Here is a 17,579-nt window from a genome sequence, read left to right as displayed (position 1 = left end):
AAACAAGAGCCTTATAAACTTGAAACATCTGGACCTACCACAGTTCTTTCCTTTGTCAGTTCTGAAACCTAGGTTCAATCTTGGATTGCAGCTCTGCACTTTGGACCACTCTATGCCCAAAACACGGCATGCAGACCAAGTGGGCCATATATCAACACTGGGTCATGTTTGGCAATGCTCTTTTTTTTTAGAAAAAAAAACATTGGTGTATTTGGTATTGCATAGTACACTTCTTTATTTTGGTAATTCTATTAACACTCGAAAATTTCACTGAAGCATTGTGCCCTCTAAATTAATTATGACCTTGTGAGACATGGGAAGGATTGGCCAAGATGTTCCAAGCAATTGAAGAGAACTGTAGTTGCACCTAATTAAAGTGATAATTGGCTTATCAAACCAAGCTCTTAGTGAAACAGGTTCATGTAGGAAGGGAGTGCATATAGCTTTTGTGAAGCTGTTAGCTGAAGATCATGAACAAAAAATTATTTGATGGATGTATAGGGATAACTACAGCACTAAGTAATGATTAAGCTTATAGGTAAAAAGAAAGTTGATTTCATAACCATGACCTTTATTAGAAAGGCTCACCTGAAGCTCATCATGCATAATGCCTTAAAGCGAAGGCTGTTAAAGAACAACTTGAGATTCATTGGCAAGGCTTTTTCTTTTTGTGGAATTGGCAAGGCTATTTAAAGTTAAGCATTTGCAGCGGACAAGGAGTCTCATATAAGGTGCGCACCTTCCAACTTATAGTTAGACATCGTGTACCAGGTAAATGCATTACACTTCGATCGAGAAAATGGGACATTTATTTTTTACATAGGTAAATGCATTACACTTCGATCGAGAAAATGGGACATTTATTTTTTACATATGATAATTGCATGGACACAATGACTTTTAGATACCTCCACACATAAGCGTTACATAAACTTAAATGTGGTTACATTGAAAGAAAGCGATGCATAATGTGTTTGCTTCATGATTCATGCACATTGGGATTGTGCCATTTAGATCGCTTCTTGCCAATGTTTAGTACAATAAGTAGGTCAAAACAACCCTTATCCCCTTTAAGTTGTTTTATGTTCAAATGAATTTTGGATTATTCTAAAATTTTCTTTTATATAAGAAAAATATTTGAATAGTGTTGATGGAGACCCTCTGAAATTGCTATATGTTTGTCAATACATTATATTGAACATTATTCTAAACCATAGTTAGAACTTGAGGAGCAATGGGAAAGGATCAACAACTCTGCTCGTGACATTTGATATCATCAAATGGCATGTCTACTTACAATTTGTCAAGCCACGGCTAGGTGAATTGCTTATCAGCTAAAGCTATGATTGACTGATTGCAACTCTACCAAAAGAAAATGCTATTATTGCAAACGTGGAATATATTCTATTTGAACATTGCGTTGAATTCTCTCAGTGACATGCAACAGAAATCTAGCATACTAGCAGTATTTGTGGCTAAAATTTTGATATTCTTGTTTCTTACTACTTTGCATCTTATGGAATATGAATTCCATCTGCATCTCATGCATAATAATCTTATATAACTATTATAACCATTTATGCCTTTTTGACATCTATAAAATAGTGTGTTGAGATGCTTTTGTAGTTAGGATGTCCGAGAGCCATGCCCTCATTTTACACTAACACCTTTAACTAGGTTTAAATTTGCATGTTTTCCACATGATAACAATGATATCAGTATATGAGAGTACCGAATTGTCTTGAGTTAAAATTTGGTAACTTACACAGAGAGAGAAAAGAACAAAAGTAATGGATTGCTTTCCTCACTTGGTTTCAGAGAAAATCATTTTCAAATCAACTTATCTTTTTTGTTGATTTCGATATGTTTTTGTTGAACTCAAATCTCATCTGACAAAAACACCTGTGATGTGCCTTGAAATTTTGTGCGTCTTTTAGCTAGTGTCATTTCCATCAGCATTGAGGTTCAGTTTATAATTTAAGTAAGATTATTTTGTGCCTCTGGCTTTTCTGCCACCTAGTCACCATTATATTTGTGCTTTTCTTAGGTGGTGATATGTAGCTTCACCTACCAGCAAAAGTCATTTTTAAGATAGTAATATTTTGTTGCCACTATGGCATGGCTTCTTGTTGGTACCAGTCCTTTTTTCTTGGAGCTAAACTTTGGTAGGAAGATATACCAATAACTGATGCCCGCTATGTTGTCTCCTTTTGTGGGATCCTGTTTCTGCTTCTAACTTCCTTTTTTCTTCAAGCTGAGCCTTGGTATGAAGACATCGCAATAACTGATGCTCGCTATATTGTATCCAATTTTGGGATGCTGGTTTTGATTCCAACTTCTCAATCATGCATGCAAAAAAATCTGCATCTTATGACAGATTTATACGTGAAGATTACAATTAATCTAGGAGATTGCAGTTATTTGCTTTGAGCTGCCTTCTTATCGGGTGGTGCTCCTTGTTAGTATGGCTTTGTTAATTGATGCTCTTGCTTTTGGACTGACTGGAAAATGATCCCCGTCTGTCAACGGTTTCTCTGAATTATTGAGAAATTTTCAATTAATTCATGAGTTTTTTTCCTGAATAATTCGCTTATTAGTATATGCTCATGTTTTCAAATAATTGCCTTCTATTTTCAGCATAAGCTTCTATCCATCAGTTCTCGATTTTTAATTATGCAAACATCAAATCACATAAAGTTTTCCCAAAATGCCGAGCTATCTTGCACAGAATTTTTTGCATATTTCCTGAATTTTGAGTGTGTTAACCATGTTGATCTCTAAAGAGAAAAAAAGAAGATCATTGCAGCTTTAAGGTCAAGTCATTTTCCTTTGATTTTCTTGGGATAATAAGATTGGATTAAACTTTTCTTTGTACATAGTTCAAGTTATCAGATTCTTAATATTTAAATTGATGATTGAACATGGAAAAGTAGTTTTCTATTCAAACTAGGTTAGGAACCGGAGCTGTGAGGTCGCGTGTTGTTGAATAGTAGTAAAATTAGGGAGTCAGCAGTCAAAAGAAGATGCTGAAGATTTGTTTCATAAAAACCTGAGCACTTGGATTTTTTCAGTGCTACCTTTTTTCCATTTATCTTCTTAAGAAATAGGTGATCCCCCCAAGATTGAGATTGTGCTTGTATGTTCTCATCACTTGCATCAAATGCATTCTCTTGCACTATCACCGGTTCTAGTTATCATTCCATCTCTTAGTATTCATGCTATCCTTGATGTCTTCTTTTTGTTAAGTTGTTTCTGGTTTCATGAGATAACTATGGGCTAAGGATTCTGTCACTATTTTCTGTGGGGATTGCTTGCTGATCACTCATGAAGGTAAAGGTTTCCTGCAGTGGAGTGGCTATCCAGTTGCCAATCCCTCAGGCTTCCCACACAGTATTCTACTACGATCTCCACATGATTGCAGGACTGACGGGATATTAAAGTTGGATTATATTCCTATTGATGATTTAAGAGGGTTCGAGAGTGATGCTTATCTAATCTCTTGAAAGGGAGGATGAATCAAGCTATAACTTAATTTAATGTCATCAAGTGGAAAACTAGTGCCGATTTCAGTTAAAACGAGTGATACAGGAATATTCCTGGTTCTACACCATATATTTATATCTATATATCTATTTCTATTTCTATATGAACCCTAGGCATACAAGTTTCTTAAAAGCGGGGTTAGGAATGGTGATCATCTGCAGCTATAACCTAGCCTCTGTTTGGTCCATACCTAGTACTGGATGTTGCAAAACTAGATCTGACGCGAGTAAATTTGACCCAACCTGGATAAATAAACCTGAATAGAAATAATCCAGAGCAGCTCGACACCAGATTGATCTGACTAGATGGTCAATTTGGTTATATTGGCACGATCCGAGTGAGCCATTGCCACTTTAATCTACTGCTCTTGTGGGTGGTACCCTTGCTTCCTAGAATGTACCTGAAGGCAGCCCAAGAACAACCGGCAGCCCATGCATGAGGATGGATGGACGCGACCCAACTTGTGTGTACTAAAATACTCTAGAAAACAATCGTGAAATGCCAATTTGTATTGCTTGGTCTTGGTTTATGAATGTAGTTTATGCTAGAGAGGTAGGAAGAGCCATGCCTAACTACCTACCACCATGACTATGATATCAACATACATTCTATGATAGTATTCATGCGAGAAAACTACATCACCTGTCCAAGTTAAGGTAGATATCATTTGAATTGGTCTTTCCTCAGCTTGTGGAGATGAGATGCGATGGTGATGGTTAATATATATATGATTGCTGACCCAAATTATAATAATGCCGTCACGGCTGATTCGCTCCACCAGTTGCTTGCTATTTCCATGTATTTAACGGGTTTTCACCGTTGGTCTGGTAATAACTTCTTTACTTCAGAAATAAATTGTCAGAGATTAATGTGTGGAAATATAATTTGTTGGCGATGACACAAGTATCAATGGTTATAGCCCAACTGCTTTCCCAAGTGTCTCCACAGGTTCTTAATTCCCATTTCATTTCTTTTGATTGATGGGAGCGGTGCCACCGTTATTCTCAAATATAAAGAAGGACGAGCATCGGTGTTTCAGGTGGCCCACCTGAATCTGGACGCTGCATTTGTGAGTCTAATCTGGGTCCAAGGATCTAAACCTAATTCTCAAACTAGGTCAGGTGTGGGTAAACTGCCATATCCAACCAGATGACTAAACTTTTCTTCTTTTTGTTTTTTTGGGTTAGGTAAACGGTGAACTCCATCTTCTGTTGAGACTGGTGCACACCTGAAAGCAATGCATGTTTGGTCAAGCTAATGCTCATGGATGTATGTACAACAGGTTCTTTTGAACAAATTAATAGCTGATTACAAATGGCCAGCATAAATTGAAATAGATAACATGAAGCCCTAAACTTTGGTACTTGTGGATATATTGCCAGGTGTAACTCTATGAAAAATGCTATTGCAATCACACCTAGCCCGCCATTGTCTATTAGTTACCTACGTACACCATGCATCTCCTAGTTGTGTTTGTTATTGACCTTACAACTACAGTGGTGCATCCATGCATGGATGACATTACGTGACCGAGCTTCTGGTTCATAACCAAGATCAAAATTAGAATTGGAATGATTTTGGAATACTAGGAAAGAGCAAGAATTTGATTTTGAGAGATGGTGACATTCCTGTTCTTTTCTGAAATCAAAATGGGAATGAAACTCTTTCCGACCATATAGTTGGCATGGGAGTCAATCATTCCCATTTCCACACTAGAGTCCAATCCTCTCCCCCCCCTCCTCCAACCAAACATGCCCTTGAAGATGACCTATTGTGGACCTTGCTTACTCATATAAACCAAACAAGTAAAATAATAATCTCTAGCTAATCTACCGAACCAATTTGGACAGACCACTTCTTTCCTGCTTACACAACATATATCACATGCATTGACGAACAGACAATACTAGCAACGACATAGATTTTATCTAAAATGTAGAAGGTTAGACCTTCTACAAGCTAGAAACTATGTTTAAAATGTGACGGCAAACATAAATCTTAGAGTGCGATCCATTCACTGACAAACCAAAACCTATCACTGAATAACAAGTAACAGAATGACACATCATTTAGGTACCCTTTTCCTGTCAAATTCTTGCCCATTAAATTTTATCTAAATAAAAAAAAATAAAATGCCGTGTTCTAAATGGGCCTAAGGCTGGAGGGTCCAATTGTTGGTCCATGAGAAGGTGTGTATCTTCGGCGGACTGAGCTGTGCAAGCGTAGCTTGACACGTCACCTTTGAAAACCTGGGTCCCACTGCTGTTGTGTCCGCACCAAACAGCAGCAGAGTGCCATACTGGCGTTGGTGAGGCTTGAAACCTCACAAACTAGTCGTCGTCACGCCCGCCTCCGGGCGTCGTTTCTCCCCTCGCCGGCCCGATGAGACGACGGCCGGCCCCCGCGCAACCTGACGGAAAAGTCGACAACACGCGGCCGAAGACCAAGAAGAAGAGCCGGAGGAAGGCCATCTCCATCCCCGACCCTCCTCCGGTAACTCGCCTCAACCTCTAGGGTTTCGGGGCTCTCAGTAATTCTCTATAAATCCCCTAAATTGGAATGATTAGATAGTCTTTTCGACGTCAAAATCGTCCCTTTTTAGTTGCTGTTAACTAAGACTTTAGGAATTTTCGAAGTGTTGGAGCATCCATGGCTTCTTTACAACAACCCTGTGAAGAAATATATGAATTTACAAGATTTTAGGAATTTTTTTTAGTGTTTCTGAAAGAAATATAAGCTGAATCCAAGGTCTTATTAAAGTGTTTTTTCTTTTCCTTCCTTGTTTTTCTTGCATGTCCAATACTAATTAAACTCGCGTTTCATCAGTTTCTGAATGTAAAAGCTTTCGGTCCATATTTTTTTTCTTTGTATCAGTGCTGTGGAAAAAAGCATCCACAAGATTCCCTTTTTTTAATGAAAAATGGGGTTTCACCACTTTTTTCCATTCAAAACGTGTATGTATTAGGTAGTTGCTGTTGACTTGCTTCATTAACCTATGTGGTTGCTGATGTGGTCATGTTCTTATTATTGTAAGGCATTCCCAAGTTCCCTTTTTTTCTTTTTAAAAAAATGTAAAAACTGAATTTTTAAATTTTTTCATCAGAAATGTGTAGCATTTTTTCTTTTGATTCCTGAATCATCATCAATGATTGTTTTCATTGAGCCATCGGGTTGCTGAGGCAATTATTTTTGTATTTGATCTTCAAATATATATATATATATACATATATATATATATATATATATATATATATATATACATATATATATATATATATATATATATATATATATACATATATATATATATATATATATACATATACATATATATATATATATATATATATATTTATGTTCATATTTGTTTCTAAGTTGCTGCATCCTGCAGCATCTGATTATTTCTGTGATCTGCTTCCATTGTGCATTTCAATATGCTCTGTAGGCAGGGGATGAACCAGGCAGCAGCAGAGAAATCATAGCTCCCAAGACTGGAATGAAGTTTAAAACCTTAGAAGAGCTCTGTGAATTCTATAACCGGTATGCCCAGCATCTCGGATTTGCCACGAAGATTAAAGGGTCAAGCAGGAATCGTGCATATATACAGATCATGTGTTGGAAGGGCCGCAAGAGGGATATAAGGAGGACCGATGCGCTTGCACCAAGACCAACTCTATATACTAGTTGCCCGGCATTGCTCAAAGTGCGTCTGTGCCGCTTTGACGGCATGTACCACCTTAAAGAAGTTGTTCTTGACCACAACCATGAACTCAATCCACTCCGAATGCACTTTTACAGGGATGAGAATATGGTCGGGGCTGGTGTGAAGAAGCGTGAAGCACATGTTGCTGCGGTGAGGGAAGATAGCTTAGCTATGGTTGAAAGGGAGTGGATGAGCTCTGTTGATGAGATACAATGGTTGAAGCTTGAGAAAGAGGATGCTGAAGCTCTCCATCAGTTCTTCCGCCGCAAGCAGGCTAACAATTCAAACTTTTTCTATCTGATCGATATAGATGGGGAGGGCCATCTGAAAAATGTTTTCTGGGCTGACGGCAGATCGAGAGCAGCATATCGGTACTTTGGTGATGTGATCTTATTGGACACATCTTGCTTGAGAAGCAAGCATAATGTGCCTTTAGCCACATTCATTGGAATAAACCATCATGGTCAGCCACTGCTAATGGGTTGTGGCTTGCTTTCAAATGAGAACACAAGAACCTATATATGGTTGTTTCAGGCGTGGCTATCATGTATGTCAGGGAAATCTCCAAATGCCATAATCACTGACCAGGGCAAAGCCATACAAGAAGCAGTTGCTCAGGTTTTCCCAGGTTGCCCTCATCGTCAATGCCTGTGGCAGATTATGAAAAGGATTCCCAACAAATTGGAAGGATGTGTGGAATATAAAGAAATAAAGAAGGCATTTAAGAAAACTGTGTATGACTCTTTAAGTGCTCATGAGTTTGAACAAGAATGGAGAAAAATGATTGAGAAACATAATCTTGTATACAATGAATGGCTCAGGTTGTTATATCAGGATCGGTATCATTGGGCTCCTATTTTTGTGAAAGATAAATTTTGGGCGGGGCTGTCCACTACCCAACGTGGTGAGAATATGGATTTCTTCTTTGAGGGGCACTTAGAGTCAAATACTTCTTTAAAGCAGTTTCTTGACGAGTATGAGATGGCTATGGAGAGTAAATACGAAACTGAAGCTCTAGCAGATTTTGAATCATTTCATAAGGTCCCACCAGTGTTCACCCAATTCTACATGGAGGAGCAGCTTTCAAAAATTTATACAATTGACATATTTGTAAGGTTTCAGGATGAGGTGAAGGCCTTAGTATACTGTCACCCTTCACTAATTAGGAAAGATGGTTTGATGTATATTTTTGAAGTTAGAGAACGTATAAGAGGGAAAGAAGGTAAAATGATGGAGCAAAAAAATTATGAAGTTATGTTTAATCCAAATGACCAGGAGGCGCAATGCATTTGCCATTCATTTCAGTACAGAGGCATTGTATGTAGGCATGCGTTATCTGTGTTTAACTTCCAAGATATTGATGAGATCCCATCACGGTACATTGTTGAACGTTGGAAAAAGGACTTTAAGGGTGTGCATCCTGTGGTTTGTCCTCCTTATGAAATGGTAGCCAATGGGCCAATGGAGCGTTATGAAAATCTGTACAAGCATTGCCTCAAACTTGCGGAGGTAGGGACCATAACTGATGATAAATATCAGTTTGTGCTAAAAATAGTAAATGAGGCAATGGAGAAGCTTCTCATGGACAATTTCACTTGCAAAGGTAAGCAGGTTAAGATTGTGATGACAGAACCTACAATAGATTGCAATACTGTTGATAGCTCTGCAATAAATGACAACGATGATATGGGTAAAGAGATTGAGGAAATTCGTGATCCTAAGGAAGCAAGAAAGAAGGGACGGAAAAAGATGAAAGAATCTGCAGAGACATTAAACAGCAACAAAGAAAAGGTATACGATAAATGAATATATATTTTGAGCCGACTAATTCTGAAGAGCTTCTTTTTCTTACTTTATGAATGGCTATGCCACAGTAAATGCTGCAGAATCTGATAATAAAATGCAATTCTTCTTATTGCCCAATAACACTTCATTTGGTCAGCCAGTTGAGACATGTGGAAGCATCAATTAACAATTCTCGTTCATATTTTTGAAGTGCTCTTAATGTCTAAAATTTGCCCATCTTTCTCATAATTCTTTTCCTTTTTTTGGTTAATTGTGGAAAATGAAGGAACAAGTTAACCAGACAAATGCACCAGTTTTTCTCCATCCTCCACTACATTTGAACTTCCAACATCCGTTTGCCAATCCATCATGGGCACAGTGGAACTTTCAGCACATGAACCAGGTTCAGCCATCTAACTTAATTTACTATGCCGCGGCACCAGTGAACCACCCACAGTTTGGTCTCTTCCTAAATAAGGTATATATGTTATACTATCATGTGCTCTTGTATTCCTAATTAAATATAATAAATTACATTTAACATCTCTAGCTGCGCAATTGGCATGTTACAGGATCAACTTGGTGATCCAAGATTTACCAACAGTTCAGGGATTCCATGGAGCTCTCAGCAAATACTAGAGGTTTGTTATTTATTTATTTATTTATTGTCCTCCTTATTTCTGTTTAGACTTTACTGTTAGCATCATGACCTTTGTTTCCCCCTGTTCCTTTCTTATCTAATTCTAGTAATTGACAGTCATCATATTCATATTTCATAGTAATGATTGATGTTATGCAGAAAACTCAAAACCCAGTGGCACTTCCCGGTCCCAAGAAAAAGAAGAAGAGAAAGAATGATGTTGTAGAACTGTCACCTTGAGGTACAATTTGAATTTCTTGCCTGCGGCTGCAGTCATTTTTGACTATTTTACTTGCACTGCAAGTACTGCACCTTTTAGCTTAAAGGGAACCAAATATTCGGTAAATCACATTATACTAAGCTATATATTTTGTTTGGATTTTTTTTTTTTTTGGTTGAGTCAGTTGTAACCAGAGAATAGGTATTTTTCATTATTTTTTTGGTTGACTGATTCTCTGTTCCTGCTCTCTGTTCTAGGTTTACATCTAGCTTGAAATTTTGTGATAAAATTACCCAAGTGCTTGTGTCTGGTGCTTTGAGGAATGTAATCAGTGAATCAACAAAACTTTTCATACAAGCATATGGAAATGCTTGTCATAAGATCTGGAATTTTAGGGTCTTGTTCATCTCAGGATTTTGAATGGACAAGATTTTTTTTTTTCCATATGGCTTTTACTAATGGATTTTTCATAACTGTTGGTTGCCTTTTTGGAATGCAGCTCTTGGTAGGTCCACATTGGCTCCCTGCTATACTGCTGACCAGCATCAATCGTCTTTTAAGTGACATTCCAATCTTATAGCTCAGAAAAAAGTTGACTGTAGCATAAAAGAGGCAGCTGACTGTTTAGATGCTTTCTGCATTTAATATGGAAGAACTGCTTGTGGAGTGTAGCGACATGTGTATATACATATATATATACATATATATATATACATATATATATATATGTATATATATGTACATATATATATATATCTTTGATTTATTAGAACTTTGAGCTGACTGCTTTTTGTGAAGTTTTCTGTATGTAGACAGTTGTTACTTTTCGTCCCTAGCATAAATCCTTACTTGGTGCAAGTTTATTGGATATGTATACCTATTTTACTGGTATCTTTTTCTTTCCCTTATGTTAAGAGAAGCTTAAGTTTCTCATTTACATGGAGGGGGAATTTGAAAACTAAATATTGAGATTTGCAGATAAATGTCTTCTATAAGACATGCAGTTCTTCTTTCTCGCCTCATTCAGTTGTCATTCTATCTTATTACCTCCTATTGCTTAAAATGTTAATTGATATTGGGTTTCGACTTTTCAGTCACAACAAGGTGATGTGCAGTGGCCATACCTCTTCCGTAATTTCTCAATTGTATTTTTGTGGGTTTTATTGGATAATAAGGAAATTATCAGTGAATAAGAGAATAAATGAATATAAACAAAATAATTCGGATAGATTGATGGCTTCTTCATGGTATCATCATATAGTAGTTCAAATTTGACTCATCCCGGATTGATAAGGTGTTATTCTTGGCAGCACATGGAATGTAACATTCATTATGGCGGCTATGGCCTTTTATAGTAACAGATGGCGGACTCGGTATCAAACTGTAGTTGAGATAAGTTTTCCTGGTTTTGAGTATCATTATGGCATATAATTCCTGTATAGTCTTGCAGACTTTTATTTCCATAACACTACCATCTTTTGAGGTATTTCATGATTCAAGGGCAGTGGTCTTTTTTCTCTGCCTTCTGGTAGAGTCATTGATGGCTTCCACAAAATTGCAAAGGAAAAAAGAGGAAATCTTTTCTTCACAAATATAATTATGTTTTTGAGCTCTGATCCGAGCAATGCTTGATGCCCCTCTTTCTGCTGACACTGAAACCCACACGGGCCACACCCTCTCAGACATGTGGTGCTCAGGAGGGGTGGAGTTGGCTTGTTGGTAAGAGGTCATGAGTTTCGCTTGTTGCCTGAAGTGGGTGTATTAAGCATACTGTGAAACAGTGCCAGTCCATCCAATCAAAGTGACTAGTCTATGAATCCTTCTGCACGTTAAACTTGAAGACTTGGTAATCTCCATCCAATGTCAATTTTGGGTAGTTGCCAAATCTGAGCTCATTCCTAGCTATCATCCAACTTTTAGGTGTATGTATCTCATTAGCAGATTTAATTGCTCTTCTATATAATCTCGATTCTAATTCTGGAGCTTTTCTGAATTGACTCTGGGTTTTAATGTCACTATCTTCTTTCTGCTTCTTATATTGGCAACATTTTAATTACAATTTTCCTGTGGCTTCTTGTACTGACACTATTCTGGCTCTGGTTAAGATCACCACTGCATTACTGTTAGTATGGGTTTGTGTGGAAAATATTGTAAGAAGATGGGAAAGAAAGACAACCCAAAAAGCTTCTCCAATCTCTTCAATTCTTTCTAGTATCTTTTCTTTCTGGAGAGAGAATTCCACTGTTAGGTATTCTCTTATCCAAATTATTTCTTCCTTTTCCCTAAAACTTGTTAATTGACTGAGCCATTAGATATGGACAACTTAATCTAGAGCATAAAGAATCTGTGTTATTTTTTTGGCGCGTGTACCTAATCTGTTTTAATCCATATGTCAAAATGTTAGTGCTTCTTTTGTAGTTTTACCTGTGAATTGTTACACAACTGAGTAATTTCAACAAATTAGGTGAATTTATATGCATGCACACTATTTTAAATCCAAACCCCTGTACAGGTTTTTAAATTAACATGCATTCCAGCTGTCATGCTCTTTCCCAATTGAGCCCTTGACTCCTTGTTGTGATAGCAGAAACTAATTGCCACACTCTTACCTTGTAAAAGTATGATTATGCACTCGGTTTGTTCCATCACTCACTTGATTACATTATGATTATTGTGATGGTAATGGTTTTGGGTTGGGGGTGGTGGGGGGGAGGCAGGGTTGGGGAAATTTAAACCCTCACTTGTGAAAATCATAAGAGGGGTCCCCTGATTTTGTGTTATCGAAACACCAATTCATGTTTCTTAGTTTTCACTAATATATTTCTGATGCAAGGTAATGTCAATTTAAATGCACATGTTGAGCATACTGTAGAATTGTGCATATGCACCTTCATGTGTTAGCATAGATTTCTGATTACCATAATCAGGTGGATTGAATATGATGCATCATATGTGGGGGCTGTAACCAATTTGTCTATATGAATTGGTTGGTCGCTTGCTTGATTGGAAGGACTGCCGCTTTTCTCTCTTCGTTTAGCTTGACTGATCGTGTAGCAACGAGCTGCTTGAATCTGAAACTGGCGCATTCAACCCTAACAAGCATGATCGGCGATTTCCCGATTGAACCAACACAGCTGTTAGGAAAGAAATGAATAGATAGATGGTGTGAAAATGGGTCGTATTTTTATATGGGATTGGATTTTTCGCCATAAAGCGCAAACCAAGATCCGTGATACGAAAACCGAAAGAAGACTGAGGACTAGCCATTTTAGAACAAGCATTTTGTTTATTTATTCCTTCCGTTTGTATTTCTTCGTCGACATCCTCTTAATCACTGTCCTATACAGTATCATGAAGGGGTAACTCTTCTGACTGTTTCAGGAACTACCGCACGCTCTTCTTCAACTGGAGGTTCCACCTCTCTCTCAGGAGCATCCTCCTGCTGGACTTCCCGGTTATTGGAGGTCTCTTGCTTTTCATGGGCATGAATGTGAAGCCCCTTCCCGGATACCACCAACTTGGTTCTTGTTATCTCCTTCCTCCCCATGCAATCAGTGACAGACAATGTCTTAGTTAACTTTCTATTGAACCTACTCCTCTTTGCGAGTTGATCCCATCGGTCTTGTCCATTTTTTCTACTGTTTCTGACATTAGTTTTTTAAAGTAAAACATTATTCAAAAAAAATTATTTCAATGACGAAGTATTTAAAAAAGTGATTTTCAAGCTCAACCACCTCTTCAATATTTATCTCTCATCAATTTGATCTCTTATCTTTCCAAACTCTATGCTTCCAAACCAATTCAAATTTTAGAACGCTCTCGAATGTTTTGTTTCTAAATGTGCATTTGCATGACACTAGCATATGCAAGAGATTGACATGCACATTTTATACAGCATGATTGCTCTTTAACATTTCATCATTCATGAGGCTCAAATAAAAGCGATATGGTACATAAGTCGTGACTGCAACATGGTCTGGCATGCAGTGTAATGCCATTCTGCACTCTATGATATTTGCAAAGAGGCATCTATGTGTTGGACAATTTGAATTGGACTTGTAAGTCCGATGGGAATTGCTTGAATTGCACTCATTCTTGAAAATATCAGGTTCTGCATGGATAAAGGTCAAACTCTCTCATCTCTTCACTTGACAACAGTACAAAACTAAATGATATGCCGATTGGTGAAAGATGGTAATACCTCATGTTTTACTGTTGGAAATGGATGGTAACATAGCATGTGTAACTTGGACTATTCACTTGACATACATGCTTGTTTCTGTGCAACCTGGGCTTTTTTTATGATTGTTGCTGGACATGGTTAGTTGGCTTGAGATCGCGCAAGTTGCTTGTAAAACTTTTATGCAGTCAATGCTCAGTATATGTGAAAGGATTACATTTGCAGCAAGAAACTCAATATCTAATATTTATCAATACAGTGAATACTGAATAATGTAATGCAATCACCAGCTTTGCCATTGGCTATAGTAGTTATACTCTACATAAAGGTTTTAACCACAAACACTTCTTTGGTTTAGCTAGATCATTAAATGAGGATTTAGAAGTTTGTTTCTAAACACTTATTCCTAGATTCTTGATTAAATGAGGATGATAAGTTGAATACGGCATAATTTTATATAACATGCAGGCTGGTTTCATAAGGTACCAAACAACTTCTTGTTATTGTTATTGTTATCCTTTGCTTAAATTGTCCTTTATTATGTTCAGGTATATGCTTTATAGTTTGACGAGATACTCTAAAGTCCTGCTGAGGATATCCTAAATGAGGTTCATTTTTTATTACGTTCTCTTGAACCATACCATCACTTCTAAATGGCCATGCTGCTTCACCTGCTGCTTCACTTGCTGCTTTGCTGTGATGCTATCCTGGATGCGAATATGAAAATTTTAATCAGCATGATCGTCTTCTACTAACTCTTCAAAAGATTCATCCTAATCTGCTACATTAACTGGGATAGGTAGGTAACTAAATATTTACAGACAGCCTAGATGATCTGCAACTGTGGGCTCTTCAAGGGGTACATAACTAGGCACCTATAATCTTACCATTTTTACTAGGGATGTATGTACAATTGCATTGTGAATTTGAAAAAATCAAGATTGGCTCTGGTGTTTCATTTGATCAAGAATAGCTCTTCTTTTAAAAAGTCAGGGTCATGATAATATTAATGACAAGACCTCTTAACCTTCGATGTAGATGATAGCTGCTTGCACATATTCTTGTGGTGATTCCTATTTGTTCTTTTTGTTAGATGTGTGCACTGTGGAGAATGTATTCTGAAGACCGGCATCTCTAAGCTCGTCCTTATTTATGTCATCGGTCCTTCAAATCCTCGATGCTGAATGTATTGCATTTAACATGTTACCTTCTAATCTCTGAGATGCATGTTTCACTAAAAACTGTCATGATTATGCTGTGGACTAATTTCCCTCTATACGACATTTCGATCATTTTGTTTTTCTTAAATATGCGATCCTTAGAACAAGAGAATTAGCTCGTAAAACAACCAGCTCCAATTCTTGGCTATTTTGGATCTCCACAGAGCCCTATGATACAAGAGAAATAGCTCATTAAAACAGCTGACCTTAGCCATGACAAATCGAAAATTCTTCGAAAGTAGGGGCATCCCAGAAAGAAGTTGAGAAGCTGATTCCTGACCATTAATATCATTTATCTGCAGCGAAATCCTGCTCTCTGAAAGCAAGCTAGGTCTAAACTTTGGCTTTCAGATGGTATACATAAATTTATAATTCTTAGATAACTGAAGGGCATATCTGAAGCTTACCCCATAATTTAAGGAACTCATTGATTTCGCTTCAAAATTTCACAAAGTTTAGCATACTCCAAACTGAACATGCCAATGAATCTGGAAAGAAGAATTCCCATTAAGAAATCCTAATGAGGTGCAATACAGGACATTCCTTGAAAGGAATATGGAAAGCAGCCAGCAACTTGATAACTTCTTTTGTGATTCAGATTCTGAACCACTTTTTTTTTCCATTCATGATCATGAGAGTTCAAATACCTCCACCACCATTCTCATAACAAAGCAGTATTCAAATTTCTTAAATCCTTTGTGCTTAGACCATTTTGAGACCTGTCCTTGCAAACATTACTCTTCTTATAGAGCAATTCAACAAGAAATATTTTCTTATGCAATCCATTCTTTTGATTGAACCCAATTTGGCACCCAAAGAAGAAAGAACAGAAAGTAAGTAGGAATATAGGTAAATTTGAAAGCAAATATATGATTCAGTAGTCTCCCATCAATTGACAGAGCTTTGGTAGACCAGTCATAAAGTTTCTTCTCATTTTTCAACAGAGCAGATCGCAGCCACATAATTTATTGAAAAGTTGACTTCATGGCCAACTTCTTCATTAGTTTAAAAGCGGACGCCGGCGGACTGGGCCGGTAGAGCCTCCGGCCAGAATCAAACTTGGAACTTTGGGAAGGGTACTTGTTGACCTCTTATTTGCTGGGATTTGCTGTCTTCTGGGGATGGCACCCAGCTGATCCACCAATTTATCAGGCCTGGGTTGCTATGTGGCGTGTTGGGATCTAATATATAAGATTACTGGAATCTAAAGCAGCGAGAATGTCGAGGCTCGCCTCCCAGCTCCGAGGATTAGATGCCAAGCTCCTCTTAGGAATATTACCTGTTTGGTGGTGCTTAATCACTGAGTGGGGCATTAAACTAACATCAAAGTTGAGAGCTGTAGATACCTATAACTTTGGCCTTTAGAGAACATTTCTAACATTCTCATAATCCTCTTAATGCACCTCAAAAGACTCCATCAACTCTTTAGAGCTCCCATGCCTTCGAATGATTCAAAACCATGATGTGAGTCTCTCTCTCTCTCTCTCCCCACTTTCTGTGCCCCCAATACAATAGATTTAATGTTTTGAATTAAAAAAGAAATGAGCTCTTTGTGATTTTATATTGATAAGAATATTTATTTGGATGAAACTCGAGCAATTGAGTAATCTAAGAATCACTTAATGGATCATGAATTTTGTAATATATTCACAAATTATTCGTGACTCGTCAAAGAAACACTTGGAGGGTATATGTTTGTGTTGTCAATGTTGTTATTTACATGGTGTTTTTGTGATGATATTTCGTATTCTCCATTCTTTTTTCACCTAATAAATATATAGATATGCAAGATTTTGTTTCATGCTATTTAATTATCTTATTTTTTTCAGGAAAACTCCTAATATTTGTCTCGAGCCAACTTGTTTCTGGGTACCAAACTTGTCCTCTCTCTCTCATCCCTCTTTGAGATTAGCAAAGACTAATCCCACCTTTTCTATCCCATAGCTCTCTCATGGATTGAATGCTAACTCTAATTTGGAATCATATCCTTGTCCCTTGCATTTTGGACAAGGAGCAATATCATTTGGATCATCATTGTGCCACCTTTTCAATTCCATAGAAACCGGATCGACTATTTTGGTCGAAAACCTCTCAACCACCATGAAGAGTATTGATCAATTTTCAAAATAATAATGATTAAACCTATAATGTTCCAAGGAAGTTATTTGCTCAAATTTTTCATAATTAATTTTACCAATACAAAAATATAACATAATCAATTCATTTCTCTTCATTGCAAAATAAAAAAAACATTTACTTTATTTATATATTTGGATATGTTTAAAACT

At 37.2% G+C, this 17,579-nt stretch overlaps 1 protein-coding gene across 5 annotated transcripts; it reads left to right on the top strand.

Moving 5' to 3' along the window:
- The first annotated feature begins 5,736 nt into the window (after positions 1-5,736).
- LOC103703314 (protein FAR1-RELATED SEQUENCE 6-like) lies at positions 5,737-11,925 on the top strand. 5 transcript variants are annotated; one of them, XM_088714487.2, is made up of 7 exons: positions 5,814-6,036; positions 6,989-8,849; positions 8,943-9,037; positions 9,318-9,509; positions 9,604-9,672; positions 9,831-9,912; positions 11,202-11,925. In XM_088714487.2, the coding sequence occupies exons 1-6, from the start codon at positions 5,926-5,928 to the stop codon at positions 9,909-9,911; spliced, it is 2,409 nt and encodes an 802-aa protein (XP_088570613.2). In that variant the 5' UTR covers positions 5,814-5,925; the 3' UTR covers position 9,912; positions 11,202-11,925. The 5 variants fall into 5 exon arrangements, with proteins under 5 accessions (XP_017697331.3, XP_008784351.3, XP_088570613.2 ...); XM_088714486.2 differs by lacking the exon at positions 11,202-11,925 and adding an exon at positions 10,391-10,888; XM_017841842.5 differs by having other exon boundaries at positions 5,737-6,036; positions 6,989-9,037.
- Positions 11,926-17,579: the final 5,654 nt, after the last annotated feature.

Source organism: Phoenix dactylifera, chromosome 18 (assembly GCF_051530095.1).
Source record: "Phoenix dactylifera cultivar Ajwa chromosome 18, Ajwa_hap1_PhDact_Kaust_v1.1, whole genome shotgun sequence".
Lineage (NCBI taxonomy): Eukaryota > Viridiplantae > Streptophyta > Magnoliopsida > Arecales > Arecaceae > Phoenix > Phoenix dactylifera.
The sequence above is the reverse complement of the archived record's forward strand: the minus strand, read 5'-3'. Positions and strand labels throughout refer to the sequence as shown.